This window comes from Phoenix dactylifera, chromosome 8, assembly GCF_009389715.1.
Source record: "Phoenix dactylifera cultivar Barhee BC4 chromosome 8, palm_55x_up_171113_PBpolish2nd_filt_p, whole genome shotgun sequence".
Taxonomy (NCBI): Eukaryota; Viridiplantae; Streptophyta; class Magnoliopsida; order Arecales; family Arecaceae; genus Phoenix; species Phoenix dactylifera.
Window position 1 is genome coordinate 4,523,600 of NC_052399.1, and position 19,092 is coordinate 4,542,691.

Sequence of the window (19,092 nt, forward strand, 5' to 3'; positions counted from 1 at the left end):
AATTTGTAGCTATCAGCCTTTTGTTTATTTTCGTACGGGTGCTGAAAGGAAAAAACAACCTGGCATACAACAGGAGTTTATATATATATATATCTTGAACTAGTCATTCATTTTATCGGTCATCCTAACCAGGGTTTGAACTGATCATTTTTCATGATTTCTTAAGTAATTTATTTGATTATTTTTGTATGGGTGCTGAAAGGAAAAATCAGCCTGGTGTGTAACAGGAGTTTATATCTATTTGTATCTTGAACTAGTCGTTCATTTTATTGATCATCCTAACCAGGGTAAGAACTGATCATTTTCCATGATTTCTTAAATAATTGAAGTTATTTGGATCATACTGGATAGGTTTTATCATCAAATTTGTTTCAGTCTTATCCATTCCTCTCCCATGCTTTAAATGGCTATCTTTACTAGTTCAGATGATGTTTGCGTGGTGCATCCTCAGAAGTTTTACATGCTATTAAGAAGACCCTTATGGTATTAAGTTTTGCATCCAACAAATATATGCACCTAGGTGCCACCACAGTTTACATGATGCTTCATTATTGTAACTTTCAGCTTGTCAAAAAATGATGATATTTACAAAGATTCCCTATTCCATCTGCTTGAAGTTTAATTTTGGACTCTAGTGATCCCAATTCAAGAGCCAAAAAAAAAGGTATGTCATGGACAGACTTAGATTTATTATAAACAACTTGCCCTGCAATGACCATCTCCATCAACTAGCTATGACTTTTAAACAACTTGCACTGCTATGACCATCTCCACCACTCAGTTAAGACTCTTGGTTTTGGTTTTTAAACACCCTATGCCTATCACTTATTTGCTCATATGGGTAATTTAGATTTCTGGAAATTAAGGGTGTGGTACAGTCTACTTGAAAGTACATAGATTCACTTCAGGAAGATCTAAAAGCGTATACAGTCCGACAGAGGAAATTGTTATTATTTTCTTTTCCTATACTAATTGGATGATACTGATGTCTTTCTTTATCAACCGTGCAGTCTTGCCACTGAAGAGCTTTCCAGAAAGCAGTGTTTGGTTCTGCTCAGGGCAAGGAAATGGCACGGAATTATCTTTGGTATGTAATAGTCAGAGGAAATATTTTGTTAAAGTTGTCGATAATAGTGATTTATTTTAATAAATCAATTTTCTTAAAACTTCATTAGATCCTTGACTCATTCATGTGGATACCAATGTTTGGCCCAGATAAATTAACAATTGCCTAGAAATCTACTTATTGATTTCCTGTTAAGATCCAGATTTGGTATTCCAATCCAATCAATCAATTCAGCCATGAAGTTCCCAACACCTTTTCCTTCTTTTTCTCGTCTTTCCTTCTCCATTTGTTTGTTCTTTGGGGCCTGAATGGGTAATTGCACGGAGTTTGCTTGTGATCGCATATCTCACAAGCAAGGCTGATATATCTCATTTAAAGATGCCTTTCTCGTGCAAAGGACAGTAGATGGTTTGCACGAGAAAGGCATCTTTAAAATATATCTCATTTAGCAAATAGAATACGGGGCCCAACTGGAGTCTTTAATCTGCAGTTACCGCTTTTCATTGGAAGTTTATGATGTTTCATAAATTGCAATAAATCGATGCAATTTGTATGTATGTGATTGGTGAAGTTGCTGTAGGATGGGGATGATATTGTGACTTTGGTCTTACTTGTTTGTTATTATAATCTTTGATCGTGATAAATAGAATTGACAAATTAGTAGGGCCGAGTCTTGATGTCTTCCTTTCACCTCTCAAAAATAAATTGCGTGCTAGGTAGGTGACAAGCAATGGCTGTCATAAATCTGTATTACACCAAGTTGGTATAAGTCTCCAAGTCACTACTGCTTTGACCTCAACAGCCATTCCTGTCGGTATTAGGGCCTTTATTTGTTTTGTGAGTCATGTCTACGGACTATAAAGCAATCTTAGTATTTGATGTTGTCTAGGTCAGGCTCCTTCAAATGAGAATGAGATGCACGCCCTAGCGAGCTTAATTCAATAACAGTTTAGCTTTCAGCTTTGATCCTGCGGGCTGTCCCTCCACTCTACAATTCAAACCATCTGTGCTAGATGCCGAGCTCACCAAGGCTCTCTGGTTCTTGTTCCTCAACACAAACAAAAAAAGAAAAGAAAAGAAAAAAAAATCTAATTCAAGGCTCTGACGTTGCTGAAAATAAAACCCTCTAAGAACGGATCTCATTTGAAAATTATTTCATGTATTCCCTTGTGAGAGATCATGCTACAGTGGGCAATGCTAGGGGTATATGCACTTGAAGTGTGCTATGGAAGGTAGTTTATTGGGTTGCTTGGTCGCCGGCTCGGATGGTTAACACCTGCCACATTATCTCCATCGGTACCATGTTGATGTCTTGGATCCAGGTACGATTGGATAGAAGAATAGATGGAAGGAGGAGGGAGACCAATAGTGCTATTGACCTTGTAACCTCACTAACCTCCTCTCATGTTTTCTACAAGATTGGCAAAATCTCACTTGGAGAGGAAGGTATATAAATCAAAGTAGGGGGCCAGTGCATGAGACTCCTGCACATTGCAGGTCGTCAGATGTATGCACTGTAATCCTCACATTCGAAAAGGCTTTCTATATTTTGATCCTATAACCTTCAAATGATAATAGAACAATCTTACTTTGTTGCACTAAGTCTTACCTCTTGAACATATTAATTTAAAAAATCTGAAACCCAATCCTCAAGAATATTGAAGAAGAAAGTCAACAATTTAGATATATCAATCTGAATAATGTAAGACTCCTACCAATCTCTTTATCTCTCAAAGTTCTTCAAAGGGAATACAAATCTTATCCATGGCCAATCACATAATGGGTGCCAAAGCCCAGTCCTGTAAGCCTCTTCAAAGGGGAAAGTGCACCAAAGTAGGAAGGAAGGAAAGAGGGAGGGAGCAGGATAGATTGTGGGGATACATGCGTAACCCATCGCGCTTTTCCTTTTTCGCTTCCGTTGTGTCCCTTTTTCTTCCTTCGGAACTCTCTTTCCGACCCTGTTAGATTTGGTGGATTGTTCCTAGATTCAACACTTGAATATTTTATCAAGAATCTTGCAGAAATCAAATTTGTTGGCCGATCTAGCCCGACATCTACTGAAAGTCTATAAAAGTTTCTGCCTAAATTCTAGCATGCAGGCTTATTAGTCTACAAGAAAAAAACACCAGAAATATGTTTTGTTTTATAAAAAAAAATTAATTGGATTCAGATGTCGGGCTGATTAATAGGCTTCTTGTTCATGAATCCAACTGAAAATATAGCTCAAGTCCTGCTGGATTAACTAAGACAACCGGTACCCGTCGGAGACTGACCTACGAAATCGTCTTGCCCATTGAACCTAATCAGGGGAGCGCGGTTGTGCTGCCTTTACGCCCGTCAAACATCATTCCCAGCGTCTCGGCCGCTGCCCCTCTCCGCCTCCGCCTCGGCGTAGTCCCCAAACCCTCCTCTCGGTCCGCCGCCCACCATCTCTGTCTCAACCCCTTGTTGCGCCCCGCTCGGCCGCCTCGCCTCCTCTAGCCGGGCCCCGCCTGTTCCGCTGCATCTATCCACTGCCTTTTGCCGCCTGTACGCGTTCAAGGCGTCCAGAAGCGGTTCGAAGAAATGCTTTAGAGAGAGGTACCACATCAACGGAGCACCACCGCCTTCCGCTCCGTGCCTCGTCAGTGACTGTACTGCTAGTCGTCTGCAAAGAGTGGTGACCGTGATCTGGCAAAGGCCTACTCCGTATCATCGGGTCAGGGCAATGCTTCGGCTCTTCTTCTCGAGAGCTGCCCAACGGCAGAATCCATTGCGCTTTCTGAATCCCCCACATGTCAGTCTCTCCTCTCTCTCAATTTCATCTTTTCTTATTAAGCTTTCGTCTTTGATTTCTATCTCTATGCGGAGCATTCTCTGTCTCCACTAGTTTTCTCCAAGGAAACTCCTGCGCTTATTTTTGTGTCCGCTATGTGTCGGGGCGATCACAGAGGGGGATGCACAGCAGGAACAAGAAGGCGATGGAGTTGGTGGCAAAGGGCTGGAGCGCTCTGCAGGAAGTGGATCGTGTAATCGACTATGCTGAACTCAATGACCCGCGTCTCATCCCTCTTCTCCGAGTAAGATAGCAAAATACATCTCTCTCCTTTACTCTACTTTCTTCTTGCTCTGCTTCGTTCTTTGCTTTGATCTCTGTTTCGAGACCGCTCGTCTCCTAAACCTTTTTCTTCTTTATTTTTCGCTTTGCCAGTTTTGTATGCTTTTTATCTTGAGATGATTGATTATGTATGAACGTTCTTTTGCTGACAGAGTGCAAAGGAGAACTTTGAGCTGGCTTTGGAGGTAGACAACATGAATACTCATGCAAGATACTGGCTGGCTAGAATGCATTTCAAATATCATGTCCCTGGGGCTTGCAAAGCCATGTCGGTAATTAACTTCTCTGTTTGTTTTGTATGTTCCGTTCATGGTTTGCATGTTCAAGTTGATTATGATGATTGAATCCTCCATATGCTAGAAACGTATATCCAGCTTGCTAGTTTTTTTTTTTTTTTTTTTGTTTCGAAGTCCTTGACTTATGAAGTTTCACAGCAAGACTGACTTTTCATTACAACCACGGCGACAACTACGAGGCAAGAAAAATAATCTTATCTTACTTGTTAATGATAAGTTTCAAATTACAAAGCTTGGAGCTCCGTAGAGACCCATACATAAGGGCTTGAATAATGAGTTGAGGACAAAACTTGATCACAACTTTGATTGACTTCCTTTTACTTATGTTTTTAGGGTAGCAGACTATAGAAGGGAAATGTTTGGTGGACTTACTCGTCTGCTAACAAATTTTTGTTGAGAAAAGGTTCAGCTCTGTTACTTGCCTTGCATGTTGATGTGGTTGTGCTAAACTATGGAATAAATCTTTCTTCATTCTGTTATCTTGCTATGGCTTTTGTTTTTCTATGTGTGAGAAATATGGTAGGAATAGTAGATGGACAACCTGCACCCCAAATATGACTAGTCGGTTCTTATGCGAGGTTTAGTAAGTTTTCCAATTTTGACTTCATAAGGAGGACGTGAAAGTATTCGAGATATTAAGGGAAGTGCAAGGCGCAATCTGCATGAGGTCAAAAGGTAAATGAAATCTTGAGGGCTGTTATGGTTGAACTTCTGCTTTATGAGGATCGGCCTGTCTTGGGTGGGGGTTGTTTGATGTTTGAAAATGAAAGATTACGAAGCTGCCTTGTCTTTGGGTTATGAACCTTCTTTTCCCTTTGATAGCCAAATGCACAAGCAAACATTCGCATGACGTCCTGTTTTTTATCATCATTTTATGCCTATAGCTTGTCACGATGTTATGTAGTAAAGATTGTATTTTTATCTTCTGTTTTCTGTTTTTCATACACAGCGGGGCTGCGTTACTTGTGGAAGCTGCGAACATGGGTGATCCAGATGCACAGTATGAACTTGGATGTCGTCTACGAGTTGAGGTCAGGCTTTACGTTGTTGAGAATTCTTTTTTTTCCTCCCACTTTGCAAGAAGAACTTTGAAAAATTTTGTGCTTACATAAAACAATATTGACAACCACTTGTGAACATTTTTATGTTGATAACTTCCATGTTTTGAGTGCTTGTAGTGGTGATACTTTGTGCTACATCACTTATTCAACTTCATAGCTGTTGGCCATGTCGATCTCTCTGAAACATTGTTCGTATGTTTGTGGTTAGGACAAACAAGGAAGTGTATATTTCTTTGAAAGTTCATTTCTGCAAATTGTTTCTCTAGCCTATGACTTTTGGAACCATTCCTTTAACACTGTCTATATATGAAATTTTTAAAACTCACCAACATGCCATAATCTGTTTTGATGTGGAAGAACATGCTGGGATGTAAGACATTTTTTATTTTTAATTTTTTTCCTGAATCTGAATGATAAGAATTATTTAGTAGCTCAACTAACAAGACTTTGTTTTTGTCATAAGTTTTGTCATGATTGCCACCTGTCATGGTTATTAACACATATAATTAACTTTGTCAAGTGATAGTTGATAACCGAACTCATGATACCTGCAACTATGCTCGCAAAAGATATGATTTCATTTATGTGAGCTATCTTTTGACCAGAATTCTAGAGAACACCATGCTAACCGTATTGAGGTAAGATGTGAACTTCCTACTGAAGGACCATTTTCTAGGAAGTTCACAATGAATTCTGTTTTTCAAAAAGTAGGTAGTAAATAGCACATCTAATTAACTTTGCCAAGTGATAGTTGATATCTAAACTCCTGGTCTGTTACTATGCTCGCGCAAAAGACATTATTTCATTTACATGAGCTGTTTTTTGACAAGAAATCTAGAAAACACCATGCCAACCGTATTGAGCTAAGGCATGTGAACTTTCCTAATGGAGGACCATGTTCTAGGAAGTTCGTAATGAATTTGGTTTCTCAAAAAATAGATAGTAAACAGCAACAATTGAAAGTCATATGGTTCTGGCTTCTTAGCTTTTTTTTTTTTTGTTTTGTGGGTTTCCAAATTGTGATATTTTAAAATTATGCATTTGATAAGATTATATAAAGCATATAAGCTTTAGTTACATCATACATTTATGTGGTACTTCAAAGAGCACAACCAGGCTTGACGCAGCTCTTGCACATCCTTCTTTTTTATCATATCAATATGATTTATGTGTAAAGCAGTCATTGTCCCTATATTTCAGAGCAAGCTTGTAGTAAATGGCAAAGCATATGATATATGATGTAACCTTTTGTGGTAGTTGGGCATGAGTTCCATGCGATAAGAGTGGATAACAACTATTTGTTTCTCACAAGTTAGATTACAGGTGGTGGATTTTTCTTGGCTGCTAAGGCACATCGTAGTGTTCATGCTATGGTCTTGACTGTTGACCCGTTAGATATGGTGCCTTCTTGCCTAAAGTCATACATGCCCAATGAAACTATATAAAATAATTGTGGTGCACGTCATCACAAAATTGTTGGCCCGAACTTAACACCTGATGCATCTTTACACTTGTTACAGGGCTGCTAAGTTGTTTTCATCATTGGAGGGAACAGTAGTGGAAACCACATTTCCATAGCCTGCCTCTTTTTGGATGATCCTCTGTTGAGCTTACATCCAGCAGAGAGAGCATCCTTGGTGCTAGGTTAACCAGGGAATGACTCAGGGACATTTGAGTCAGACTTGGTTTTGGCACCCAGAACTATTTACTTGTTGCAGGAATGGCCCAAAGACATAGGCCTCGGGCTGACCACTGCTAGGACTGTTGCAACTCTTTGTTTTTTGTAGAGTTCATGAGCTGAATGGGTCTAGCTGAATTGACTGGCCAGCTGAGGTGGTCAGGTTCTTTTTCTTTACTGAACAGTGACACATCTGTTCCAAAATATTCAATCCAACTATGTTTTTCAGGAATCCTCCAATTTATGTTAGATGGAGTCGAATAAAATTGCCTCTGGATGGCATTACGTGCACATGTCTGGAGAGTCACTGAAAAAAAGAAAGAAATAAATAAAGATTAAGACTTGGAGCCTGGGACAATTCCTTTTCACCTTATTGGCAATCCATGTGTAAGCGTGATTTAGTTCACAACTTGCTTGTGCTTCTCAATGTAATTTGAGAATATCATGTTCGTAAGTTTTTGGTCATTGGTCATCAACAAAAGATGAGTGGGATAACTAGACAAATATAGTGATAACCTATTCTGCAGCCACCAGTGTCATGATGCATAGGTTAGCTGGAGCTTTGTTTATTCCATACATAGACATTATTTATATGTTTCCATATAGAAAAACACCTTTGTCATTCATCCCGTGTTAACAAAATACGTCACCAGTCCCCTCCCCACAGTCACAGCCAAAGAGGAATGTTCAATTAAATTTTTAAGATATCTGTTCATGTTGGCATTTGTATTTTGTTCTTCTTGATGTTGTGTAGTTAAAACTTTTTGTAGTATCTGACACTAAAATGCTATTAACTCATATTGGTTAGTTGTTATAGGATGACCCTTATCAGTCAGATCAACAGGCTTTCTATTATTTGGAGAAGGCTGTTGACCAGGTATTTATTCTAGCCTGGTTGTAGAAAATCTTCTCGGTTACATCTACAGAATAATATATCTTCAGTCATTTTCTGGTTCTAGTTGCATCCAGGCGCTTTATATCTTCTAGGTGCTGTATATTTGGCTGGGGACTGTGTGAAGAAAGATGTTGCTTCCGCAATGTGGTGTTTCCATAGATCATCAGAAAAGGTGACTATCCTTATGCTCTTACTCATTTGCATTTGTTACATTAAGGAAATGCATGTCATGAATCCTTTTGAGCTGTTGGAGGAACATACTCAGCAACAGCCAGATGCTGATTGGAAATAAGGAATTTCACATAATGAAGTTCACACTCGTCCAGATATGTTGGGTAGCTAGAAAGCTAGCACATGCAACTAATGCAAGTTTTTAGGACTGGAACAGTCGCTTAAATTTATCAAGTGCTTTCCTGGATCTAGATGTTCTTAAGAAAACTGACTTGTCATACTGTGAATAGGATATCATGACATAAAATAAATGTTCATACCATGCATTGGAGTCCTCACTGTCTCTGCCCAGAATTGAAGTAACTTTTCGTTGGGCTATTTGCAGGGCCATGCTGGAGCAGCGATTGCATATGGGTCACTTCTTCTAAAAGGTGATTTAATTGATAAGTTACTTCTATGAATATTGGCATTTGGATCACTAGTTTCCTAATTTCTGTCTGTTTTTTGCCTGTTGACGAGAATGATGTGGGGCATCATTTGGATAACTTGGGTCATTTACATTTCCATGATAAGCAAACCATGCATTGCAGGTGTTAAAGTCCCAGAAGTTATCACTAGATTTAACTCGGGTAGGAGCCCCTCTACTGGGGGGATGAGGAAGAAAGGGGAGAGCCTTCGCCAGGACCCAGTTGAATTGGCCAAAGAGCATTTTCAGATTGCAGCTGATGCAGGGTGTGACCTTGGTTTGCAGTGGTTGAAAAGGCTCAGCGTCTCAGATGGTGAGAAACTTCAGCTACAGGAGGCGACCCAGTGACGGGCTTGTGTATCTGTGTGGATACCATAATATGGTCAAAGTTTGATGCTGCAGCCATGACAAAGTGTGAGACAACGTTGTCATGCACCTTGCAGCACTTGAACCAGGATCAGTTGACCATACCCATTGATTTCCATTTGAATGCCGAACTTATTTTGTGATGCTCTGAATTCTGCTGCTACATGTGGTCATGACTTCTTTGTCTGGATTCTTATTTAAGCTTGTCCAGTAAGGTTATATTTTGTTGTTGAAGAAATCCAGGCAGTGCGAAGATATAATTTGACTTCCTGGAATTGTCATATTTCTATCCTTAATTGTGTTCATTTGCAGGGTGATCGTATTTAGCAATATGGCTTTGTTATCTTTCTTCTTCATCTTCTTCTGGTGACAGCCTGTAGGACTGGCATGATTAGAAAACAGTTACTTTATCTAAAAAAGAAAATTAAGGGTGCCAATGGATCTGTTGGCTCACTTAATTTGCATTTATTTATTTTTTCTTTTTTTCACTTAAAAGAGCATTTTGCACTACTTAATGTGAATACATCCAAAAAAAACCTAAAAACAAAATATTTCTAAAAGCTCTAGGTAGATGTACCTTAAATGTCTAAGATTTCTCGTCGGAACGATTAGTCATAAAGAAGGCTATCTAGTCTGCAGCTCTATTCAGCTCTCGATAAACATGTCTTGTCCCAAAAAATACATCCTTTCGCTAAGCACCAAATGTTTTGAATTAGAGAATGACCCCATCTCCCAAGCTTGATTTTGGATCCAACCAATCTCCATTGCTGAGTCACCCTCCGTCAAGCTAACGTCGATCCTCAAAGTACATCACGTGTGACTGAGGCCGGCCCAAAAAATCCTCAGTTACGCTCCAAGCACTGAGCAAGGGAAGCACCATTCATCTCCAAGCAAAGCCTGCTCTTCCTCTTCTGCCACCATCTAACATATATCCATCAAAGTTCATCTTGAGAAAACTCGGAAGGTGGAGGCTCTTAGGTGATGAACACTATTTGGCTTGCATTTTCTAACAACTTGTCGAAACCTGGCGTAGATCCTAACATTCAAGCTACAGGAGAAAAAAAAGATCTATTCCTTCCCATAGAATTTGGGCTAGGTATAGCTTGGTTAATATGGGGCTATGTTTAAATGGATAGCTCAATCCACGAATTCTACAGAATTTTCAGTCCAATCTTGCAAGAATAGCTAAATAGGCCCTAAAGTGGGTTGGGTAGTTCATTGTATATGCACGACCGCACCAGCTGTCTATCTGCAGAATGGAGAAAAACATCGATTATTAGAATTTGTCTAATTTTATTTTATATATATTGATAATTAAATTATAGTATGGACTGCGATGAGAAGGGTCTCATATTCAACTTAGATCTCTAACAAGTCTCCTTTTCGGTCAGGTCTAAGTTGGGTATCTATTTCGATTTAAATGCTTTGGATTAATTTTTGTTACGTCCAATTTCTGCTTTTTGAGCATGGGTTGTTATACATGTATATAAAAAGGTATATATACATATATAGTGTCTTTTATTTTTTTAAAAAAATAGAAATTATCTTAGCCATCCCTCTGCAATGGTTCTATTTGGAAAATTAACTTTCACACGTTTCATCCGATTACACTCGACTCTTTCCACGTTTGCCTCCCTACCGTGGAGGCATGCTACTATGCCTCCTTCCGAGATCTCGTCTGGCTTCAACAGCACCGCAAAAGCACCATTGCACAGGCGGAGGTCCTTGAGATTGCACCGAGTAGTGGAGACAACATGGACATTGGCGAGGAGGAAGAGAAGTGTGGCGGCGACGAGGAGGAGAAGAGATAGGTCGTCGGTGTGCGGAGGCAATACTGAGGAGGATGAGGAAGACGAGAGGAGGGCGTGGGGGAATGATCGTTGTTTACCAATTTTATTTTAGAGAAACTTTATATTGGATTTTTTGCATGAATATTTTTCTAAATATCAAATTTTACGTGAATACTCTTTCCAAATTGATATTTGAATATATATTCTTATAAAACAAACACTTGCTTTGCTAATATATTTTTTTTTTCTTATTTTTGCATATATACCCACACCATCTAACGCCGTTAAAAAATTAATGGCTTCAAATTAAAATAACTAAAATATCCTTAATGGGTAGATGTGCAAAACAAATATTTATAAAACGATTGCGATAGGAAACAAAAAAAGTAATTTTAAAATTTATTAACGGTATTAGAAGAATCGTTATATTAGAAATATTTGTGCAAAAATAATGTTTTATGAGAATAAAAAATAAATATAAATTTAAGAGGATATTCATGCAAATTTAAATTTTTAGAAGAATATGCCTATAAAAATAACTTTTTATTTTACTCTGTACCATGGTTATGAAATTATCAGTCTTTCGAATGGGATGGCTGTCGCAAATGTTGTGCTAGGCGCTCTCGTGATGTTGTGGGATGATCGCAAATGTTATGCTAGGTCTCTTTCTATGCAGTTAGGCTGGGTCTGATGTAAGTTCAAGTTACAGATCAGCGTTTATTTAAATTGTTAGTCTTTGTACCGGGCCAGCATGCCAGGTGAATTAGCAGTGTAGATTAGCCCCATCGAGGAGCTCACAGTGAGTTTCCTTTGAGACTGTTTGCATCAGTTTATCAGAGGTCTGGCCTGTTGGCCTCCCTGTTTTAGAATGCTGTACTTACTGAGCGTCATAATGATCAGGTTTTGAGATTAATTTGTATAAAAAAAATACGATTTATGTTGTCAAGGGTCCAAAGGAAATAATAACAACAATTAGGTTGTAATCATAATCTTCATTATTCCCAGAATCACAAATCATAAATGTTGGATATATATAGCTCTGATGGAAGATGAGTTGTCGAGGGTGTATCTAAACTAGAGTGGACAGCAAATTTGAAAAAAGTTGAACCTTTCCCACTCCCAACTCAGCTCCCCATGCTGACATGGAACCTTGGGATAGACCAAAGGGCTTGCCTGGCATCTACCTATCCTATGTGCTGCACTTGCTATGGAAAGCCAGGGGAGTGGTGCAAGGAGTAATAATACTTAGCATATCTGTTAAATTTATTGTCATATATTTTGATTGGAAGATTTGTAGCCATTTGTTGGTGCTTTCTATTGAATGAATCAATATGCATCGAGCCATCGAGATTAAAGATGATTGATGGCAATGCTACACAACAAAACAGTATTCCAAATTCACCTTTTGGGATGTTTGGATGTACATATTGAATGTTATCTATTATTATTAGGCTAATTTCTGTAAATTCAACTTCCTTCTTTCACTCGTGCGACGAGTTTGTTATTCATAGATACAAGGAGGTTTTGTGCATCCCTCACTAATGTTGGAGTCCAACTTTGGCAATTTAATAAGAAAAATTTAAATTCAACAAATGGTGACACCGAAGCATCCATCCACAAAGATTCATGGTGGAAATTTTAAGCATTTAATTTAGAATTTTTTGCATGAATATCCTCATAAATATCAAGTTTTGCATGAATATTTTTTTTAAAATTGATATTTACATGTATACCCTCATAAAACACTTCTTTTGCTATTCTACTTTTGTTTATCTTTGTTTTTGCATATATACCCACACCATCTAACGTCGTTAAAAAATTAACAGTTTTCAATTAAAATGACTAAAATATCCTTAATAGATAGATGTACAAAAAAAAAACATTTATACAGGATGGAGGACAAAAATTAATTTTAAAATTTTATTTATTTTTAATTAAAATAAATATAATTTTTATTAACGGTGTTAGAAGAATCATTATATTAAGGACATTTGTGCAAAAACAGTATTTTATGAAATAGAAATAAATATAAATTTTAACAGAGTATTCACACAAATTTGAATTTTTAAAAGAGTATTTATAAAAAAATTAATTTATAAATGTAAGGAGAAGAAGAGAGGCAATTATCATATCATTAAAAATTTGAGCACATTGTTAATTATCGTATCATAATGTATTTTTTTAGAAAAAAACAGTGTCATATGCGTGAGCCCAGGTTGGTGGCCTCGTTTTGATTCATGATTTTTCTTAGCCGCTAGCCAAATCCGACCTTAAATTCGGGTTGGCCGAGTCCAAGTTGCGCCCGACTTCTCTCATCCGTCCCAGATCTGGTGCGGCCACCCGCTATTTATAGAACGGGAGGGATAGGGCTGGCGTCGCTCTTCCATTTTCTGCTTCACCTTTTAGGGCTGGGGTTAGGGTTAGGGTTAGACTTTGGGTTTCGGCGAATCATCCCATGGAGGAGATCACGGAGGGCGTGAACAATCTCAGCGTCGCCGATTCGAACAAGAAGAATCGGATCCAGGTTTCCAACACCAAGAAGCCGCTCTTCTTCTACGTCAATCTCGCCAAGGTATAATCTTTTCAATGAGAAAAAGAAAAACGTAATCTCATTATTATTAAACCCAAACTCTAATTCGTCCTTTTCACAAATCTGTGGTATCTCGATGGAAGTTTCTGTAGTTTTTTTGGGGTTCCGTTGATTTCTTCTTGTCGTCTCCTGTCCGAGTTCCTATATTTTTTCCTCCTGCGAGCTGCTGTGGTGCAGGGATCTTCCCCCTACGGAGTTTGGGTCTTGGATTATTAGTGGCGGTAATATCTTGTGTTCTTGAGATTGGAATCGATTCCTTTGGTTGTCGTCACCTATTCGCATGCTTAGAGCATTATTAATCCCTGAGCGTAACCCTAAACCGTCCCTTTAACAGTACAGTCTTTTGGGTATTATCTGTGGTTTTTGGTTTCAAAGATGATTTCTGTGGTGGTTGTCACCTGTCTTTTAGTGCAGAGGTGCTTTTATTTGATTTTTGCCTGCTCAAGCAAGTCGTCTTGTTTTCCTGGTTGCCTTCCTGCCTCTTAAAGGAGAGGTAGTACAATATATGGTTGGAATTGAGTTGTGGTTCAAGATCTGATACCTGGAGCATAATGATAGAGCTAGTGATCTGCGTATTGATAGGGTTTATCATTTTTCTATGGTTCTGTCTGGCATATTTTTTTTCTTGTTTTAAAATAGCTGGATTGTTATGACAATGGTGTTTAACTGTGAACGCAGAGGTATATGCAACAGCATAATGAAGTCGAACTTTCGGCTCTTGGAATGGGTACTGTTTCTAGCGCTCCCCTCTCCCTCCCTGTCCCTGATTATGAATTCTTTGATACACACTCAAACAGTTGTTTGAGATTTATGATTTATCTTATTTTCACCGTTTTATAGTTAGCGGTTAACTCATTAAATCTTTTATGTTAAATGTGGTTGACATATATAGTTTCATATCCATTAATAATTCTTGAATCTGTTGGCAATTTGTAATATTCAACTGCAATGACCTTGTCACCCTCATTATTAGGGATTATGATACTTCAGTTTTTTGTTGTTTTTTTCCTTGAATTTTAGAGCATGGATTGCTTTGTAAAACCTTTAAAAACTGAAGTTACTCAATGAATTCATGCTTGTCAAGGCCCGTAGAGCCTTTGGTGTCTAACTTTTTTAATAATTATGTGTAGATGAAAGTTGTTTTAATTTTTTTTTCTTTTTTTGATTTTTGAATAAGTTTATATGCATTCATGCTATTAGGATGTTTTTCTGCTTCACCAGTTTCAATAACTTGCAATATGCAACAATCATATTGTAAACCTCATATGTATTCTTTATTATCCTAGAGTTAGTTGTGCTATTCAAAATATTTACTGACAGTATGTAAATATTTTATTTTTCAATAATTCATTGGAAATAAAACACAAGATGTTCTATGATTCTATGAATGTATTTTTTTTAATTTTTCTGTATTTCAACTGTCAGTTTAACATTTTTCAAACTTCTTTCAACTTTTGTTCCACCAATTTTTTAGTAATCTAATAAGTTTTTTTCTATGTTTTCTCCAAATATATCTGTTTTGTATAAATGCTATCCTTTTCAAATTTTACTGATGTCTTCTAGACCTTTATACTACCGTTTAATACATTCTAGGTGGATTGATTGAAAGCTGATGTGTTCTTTTTGACTAGATTTGATAGTCCTCCAATTATGTGAGGAATCTCATTTTCATTGCACAATTTCGTATTTAAATGTTTCGTAGAGTTGTTTGTGAATATATTTACTTTTCTATTTTCTACCACTTTGACATGGAATTCGTTGAACTTCTTAATCATATTTTATTTCTGTCATTTTTAAATCTCTTAGATTATTCTTGAAGTAAAAATTCCTGTATGTATGTGCGTGTCTACATATGTATTTTCATATCTTTTCTCTTTCATCCTCATTAGCTCATAATTATATAGTTGAAGTATTTTGACATGATATGTCGCATTGGAAATAATATATCTTTTTACTATAATATAATTACATTATCAGAATTTCAGATTTTCATCTTTTAATGAGAGCCCCACATTTAGCCTTGGGCGCTATACTCATTGTCGCTGGATATTAGGTCATGGATATGATCTTTTTTTAACTGACTATATCCATCTTTCTTTTATTCTGACTAATAGTCCATTTCCCTTCTATTCTCATTGTCCTCTTTGAGGGTAGATATAAAGTTGGAAGCCATCACCCTATCTTGAAAACAACTGTGTTGGAGGAAAAGGTTGCCATAGTGAAATATCTAAAGGAACTGGACTAATACTGGAATGCCAGGTCCCATGATAAAAAAGTTTGTAACGCTATTAAATTTTGTTGAGAAAGTAAAGGGAAAACTTGAGGAGGCTGTTTAAGCTTTTTTGAAAAGTTTATATGGGTTGAACATTGTTGAGATCTCTAGCCCTCTTATTTTTGATTGATTGTCTTGGAAGAGCCAATGGTTTACAATATAGAAGATGTGATGAGAGTTCTGTGATTGATTGGCTGCTGTTCTTATGTTTAAATTCTATAGGATTGTTGGATGTGATCTTATGTAGGTTTTGCAAGAAGGTTATTTTTATCTTGATAAAAGGATCATAACCATATGTCATGGTAGTATTCTTGTGCTTCACTGTCTAATTCATCTACTTTGTTGCTCTTATTCTTTGTTTTGCCCCAAAAAAAAAAATACTTCTTTCTTTTGAGAGCTGTTGCATGTGATCTGATGTTGGTTCTCATTTATTCTTCCTCGTTGAGTTCATGGGGGAGAAGAGGTCAAGGACCAGTGGACCATGTGTTGTTATTGGTTGGATTGTAGTTTTGGGAGCCCCCAAGTTGTTTACCGCTTTTATTCATGTCATGAACATAAATGAACATAACGCTTGGGATGATACACATAATTCTGCATTCAGATGTGACATTCTTACATTCTGAATAAAAGATTTCAATGGATGATAATTTTGAAGTGTATTCTTCCTGTGTCATAGAATCGTAATTGAGGAATAGTGATGCATGAGCTTGTTTGCTCCTCTCTATTGAGACTTTGGTAGGAAACTTTGAAAAGGTGCTCATATGTATGTGGATGCATGAGCTTGTTTGCTTGGTTGGTGTTCGTGACGTCCTCTTTGTGCTTTTATATGCCGTACTGAGGGCCACTAACAATACTAACATTATCAACAACCAATATTTCTGACTATGCCTTCTTACTGAAGTAATATCTTAGTGGAATTAAGTGCATTAATAACAAAAAGTTCTCATGTTTACATGATAGTCATGGAAACACAACCATCAATGAACAATTTCAAAGATTGATCATGTTCTTTCTAGAAAGATCTTGAGGTTCATCTTGGCAATCTTCTTATCCTTTTATAAAGAAGGGAGTAGCAGCATATTTGGCGATGGAAATGAAATTGCTTGGAGGTTCTGTTCAAATGTAAGGAGGCTAGCTGTTACGTTTCAAAAGGTTCCTGGTTTGCTACATTTGCTTCTCTGGGTTGCTTGTGCTAAGTGATATTCGGGCATTTTTTCACTAGCTATCAGTGATCTTGAAGGCTGATATTACATATTGAAGCATCTGTTCTGTTCTACTGTTCATATAATTGTGAATGATGATATAGCTGTCTTTTAGGTTAGTCTAACTCAGCTATAGTTGTCTGAATGAGATACTAGAATGAGTGTAGTCCTCTATAAACTTTAGTTCTATTTTTACCTATGTGGCTATTTTTGTATATGACCTTTCCCTCCTGTTAAACTTCACTTTTTTCTAGTTGATTATGTAGGTTATAATGTCCTGTTTCCTCCATCCCATTGGTTAGGTCTGACATTGTTGTATCAGGTATAATCAAAAGTTCTGATGCTTCTTGGTCCGGTAGTTTTAGAATACAAGAACAAGATCACTAATGCAAAAACTGGCTTGTAAAGATATCTTTTGCTTGTCTATTGTCTACTCTGCTTTGTGGTTGACAAACACTGTGGTTGCTTTTATTTGCCTGGTGCACCAAAAGATGATAATTTGCTCTGAAGTCAATCCAATTTCAATGATTTATTGGAATTGATTTAAAGATTTGTCACAAAGAAACTTTTGGAAGAGGTGAAAGGGTTATGTTTTTTTGCTTACCGCCCCATTTGGTGTCACGACATTAAATTGAAGCCGAATTCTGGAGGAGGGTTTCAAAGAGAGCCTCTTTGTCCCTCTCTGTTGAGACTGTGGTAGGAAACTTTGAAAAGGTTTTGCATAATTTCGGTTGGGAAGCCTTAGCTGTCATTGAATGGTTTATTCCTATCATACGTCATTTCCTGTGGCCTCCAACACATGACAAGCCTAACCATGAGCTATTAAATGAATTGCCATTTCTACAGCCTGCTGATGAGCTGACATTGGACTTCTATAACATTGTCTCACTGAATTTATTGGTGAAGATGTTAGCTGAAGCCTAATACATTATCGGAATGGTCTATTTAGAACTAGTTAGCATGTAGTCCGTCCACAACTTCAATTAAAAAGGGGCTTTTCTAGACCTCCTTCTGTTCTTGACATTTCATTTTTTTTCGTCATATGCAGCATTAACATTTCTTCTGGAATAAAATGATTTTCTTTTATTCCATTTACAGTCTTGTGTATTATTGTTTTAGCACAAGGTTGGATTAAATCTTATTATTAATATTTTAATATTTTCATTTTCATGGACCATATGGATTTGCTTTTAAGCATTCTAGTCAATGCGCTTGCAACAATATTGATTTATTTCAAGATTATTTGATTAACCAATTTTGGAATTTTTCAGCCATCGCAACTGTCGTGACCATAGCGGAGATTCTTAAGAACAATGGTCTCGCTGTTGAGAAGAGTAAGATTCTAGGCTTTTATGCCCCTTCCGTTTTATGTTAAAGTGCTTGATGCTCTTGTTATTCTTGACGACCACTCTAATTAGATTTCTTTTTGTTCCTTTCCAAATATTTGTAGAGATTATGACATCCACTGTTGATGTGAAGGATGAATCAAGGGGAAGACCCATTCAAAAAGCAAAGGTCAGATCTGATTGAGCTGTTACATTAATGTGACCGTTATCTTGCGTATTGATTTGAGTTTCATGCCAGATTGAGATATTGCTGGGGAAGACAGAGAACTTTGATGAGTTGATGGCTGCTGCAGCTGAGGAGAGGGAGGCGGCCGATGGTGAGGAGCAGAGCTGAAGGAAGGAGCGGACAGTCTTTTTCGTTTTCTGTTTGGCGTGCCGGTTTTGTTTGTTTACCTGGGCATTAGATGGTCCATGATTATGCGTTAAAAGCACTGCTTGTTGGTGTGCTTTCCTCTTCAGCTGTGTCGTCTTTATCGTTGTAGCTGCCCTGTAGTAAAGAGTGTCATTTTTAGAAATTGAATTTAAAGGTCGTTTATTCTTCCAGTATGTTAGATTTACTTTTGGCGGGGAAATGCACGAGAATTTTGTTCAGGCCTGTGGCTGGGCGTTTATGTGCTCGCTAGTTCTGTGCGCATTAACCTCGAACGAAGCTCTACATGAAAAGCCATGACGCTGCCAAGTCTTTGACTCTTCACGAAATTAATCTGAAATGGAAAAATTCCGATAAGTACTTATTTTTTTAAAAAAAATTTAAAGATTAGTGGCATAAGCTGAGGAGTTCCATGGATGGAACCAC

At 37.5% G+C, this 19,092-nt stretch overlaps 2 protein-coding genes across 2 annotated transcripts; both read left to right on the plus strand.

Annotated features, from left to right (window-relative positions):
* The first annotated feature begins 2,765 nt into the window (after positions 1 to 2,765).
* LOC103708824 lies at positions 2,766 to 9,387 on the plus strand. Its single transcript, XM_039128741.1, has 8 exons — positions 2,766 to 3,842; positions 3,997 to 4,125; positions 4,316 to 4,431; positions 5,409 to 5,490; positions 8,016 to 8,075; positions 8,158 to 8,265; positions 8,650 to 8,695; positions 8,855 to 9,387. Exons 1-8 carry the CDS (start codon positions 3,774 to 3,776, stop codon positions 9,076 to 9,078), a joined length of 834 nt encoding a protein of 277 aa, XP_038984669.1. The 5' UTR covers positions 2,766 to 3,773; the 3' UTR covers positions 9,079 to 9,387.
* Positions 9,388 to 13,183: 3,796 nt separating this feature from the next.
* Positions 13,184 to 18,887, plus strand: LOC103708763 (uncharacterized protein At2g34160-like). The gene is made up of 5 exons (XM_008793834.3): positions 13,184 to 13,458; positions 14,155 to 14,203; positions 18,222 to 18,284; positions 18,401 to 18,465; positions 18,535 to 18,887. The coding sequence occupies exons 1-5, from the start codon at positions 13,342 to 13,344 to the stop codon at positions 18,628 to 18,630; spliced, it is 390 nt and encodes a 129-aa protein (XP_008792056.2). The 5' UTR covers positions 13,184 to 13,341; the 3' UTR covers positions 18,631 to 18,887.
* The last annotated feature ends 205 nt before the right edge of the window (positions 18,888 to 19,092 follow it).

Coding starts and splice junctions, on each gene's coding strand:
- LOC103708824 (XM_039128741.1), top strand. CDS start 3,774: ATGCTTCGGCTCTTCTTCTCGAGAGCTGCCCAACGGCAGAATCCATTG. Junction 8,266..8,649: donor TCCATAGATCATCAGAAAAG/GTGACTATCCTT, acceptor GGCTATTTGCAG/GGCCATGCTGGAGCAGCGAT. Junction 8,696..8,854: donor TGGGTCACTTCTTCTAAAAG/GTGATTTAATTG, acceptor CATGCATTGCAG/GTGTTAAAGTCCCAGAAGTT.
- LOC103708763 (XM_008793834.3), top strand. CDS start 13,342: ATGGAGGAGATCACGGAGGGCGTGAACAATCTCAGCGTCGCCGATTCG. Junction 14,204..18,221: donor ACTTTCGGCTCTTGGAATGG/GTACTGTTTCTA, acceptor GGAATTTTTCAG/CCATCGCAACTGTCGTGACC. Junction 18,466..18,534: donor GACCCATTCAAAAAGCAAAG/GTCAGATCTGAT, acceptor GTTTCATGCCAG/ATTGAGATATTGCTGGGGAA.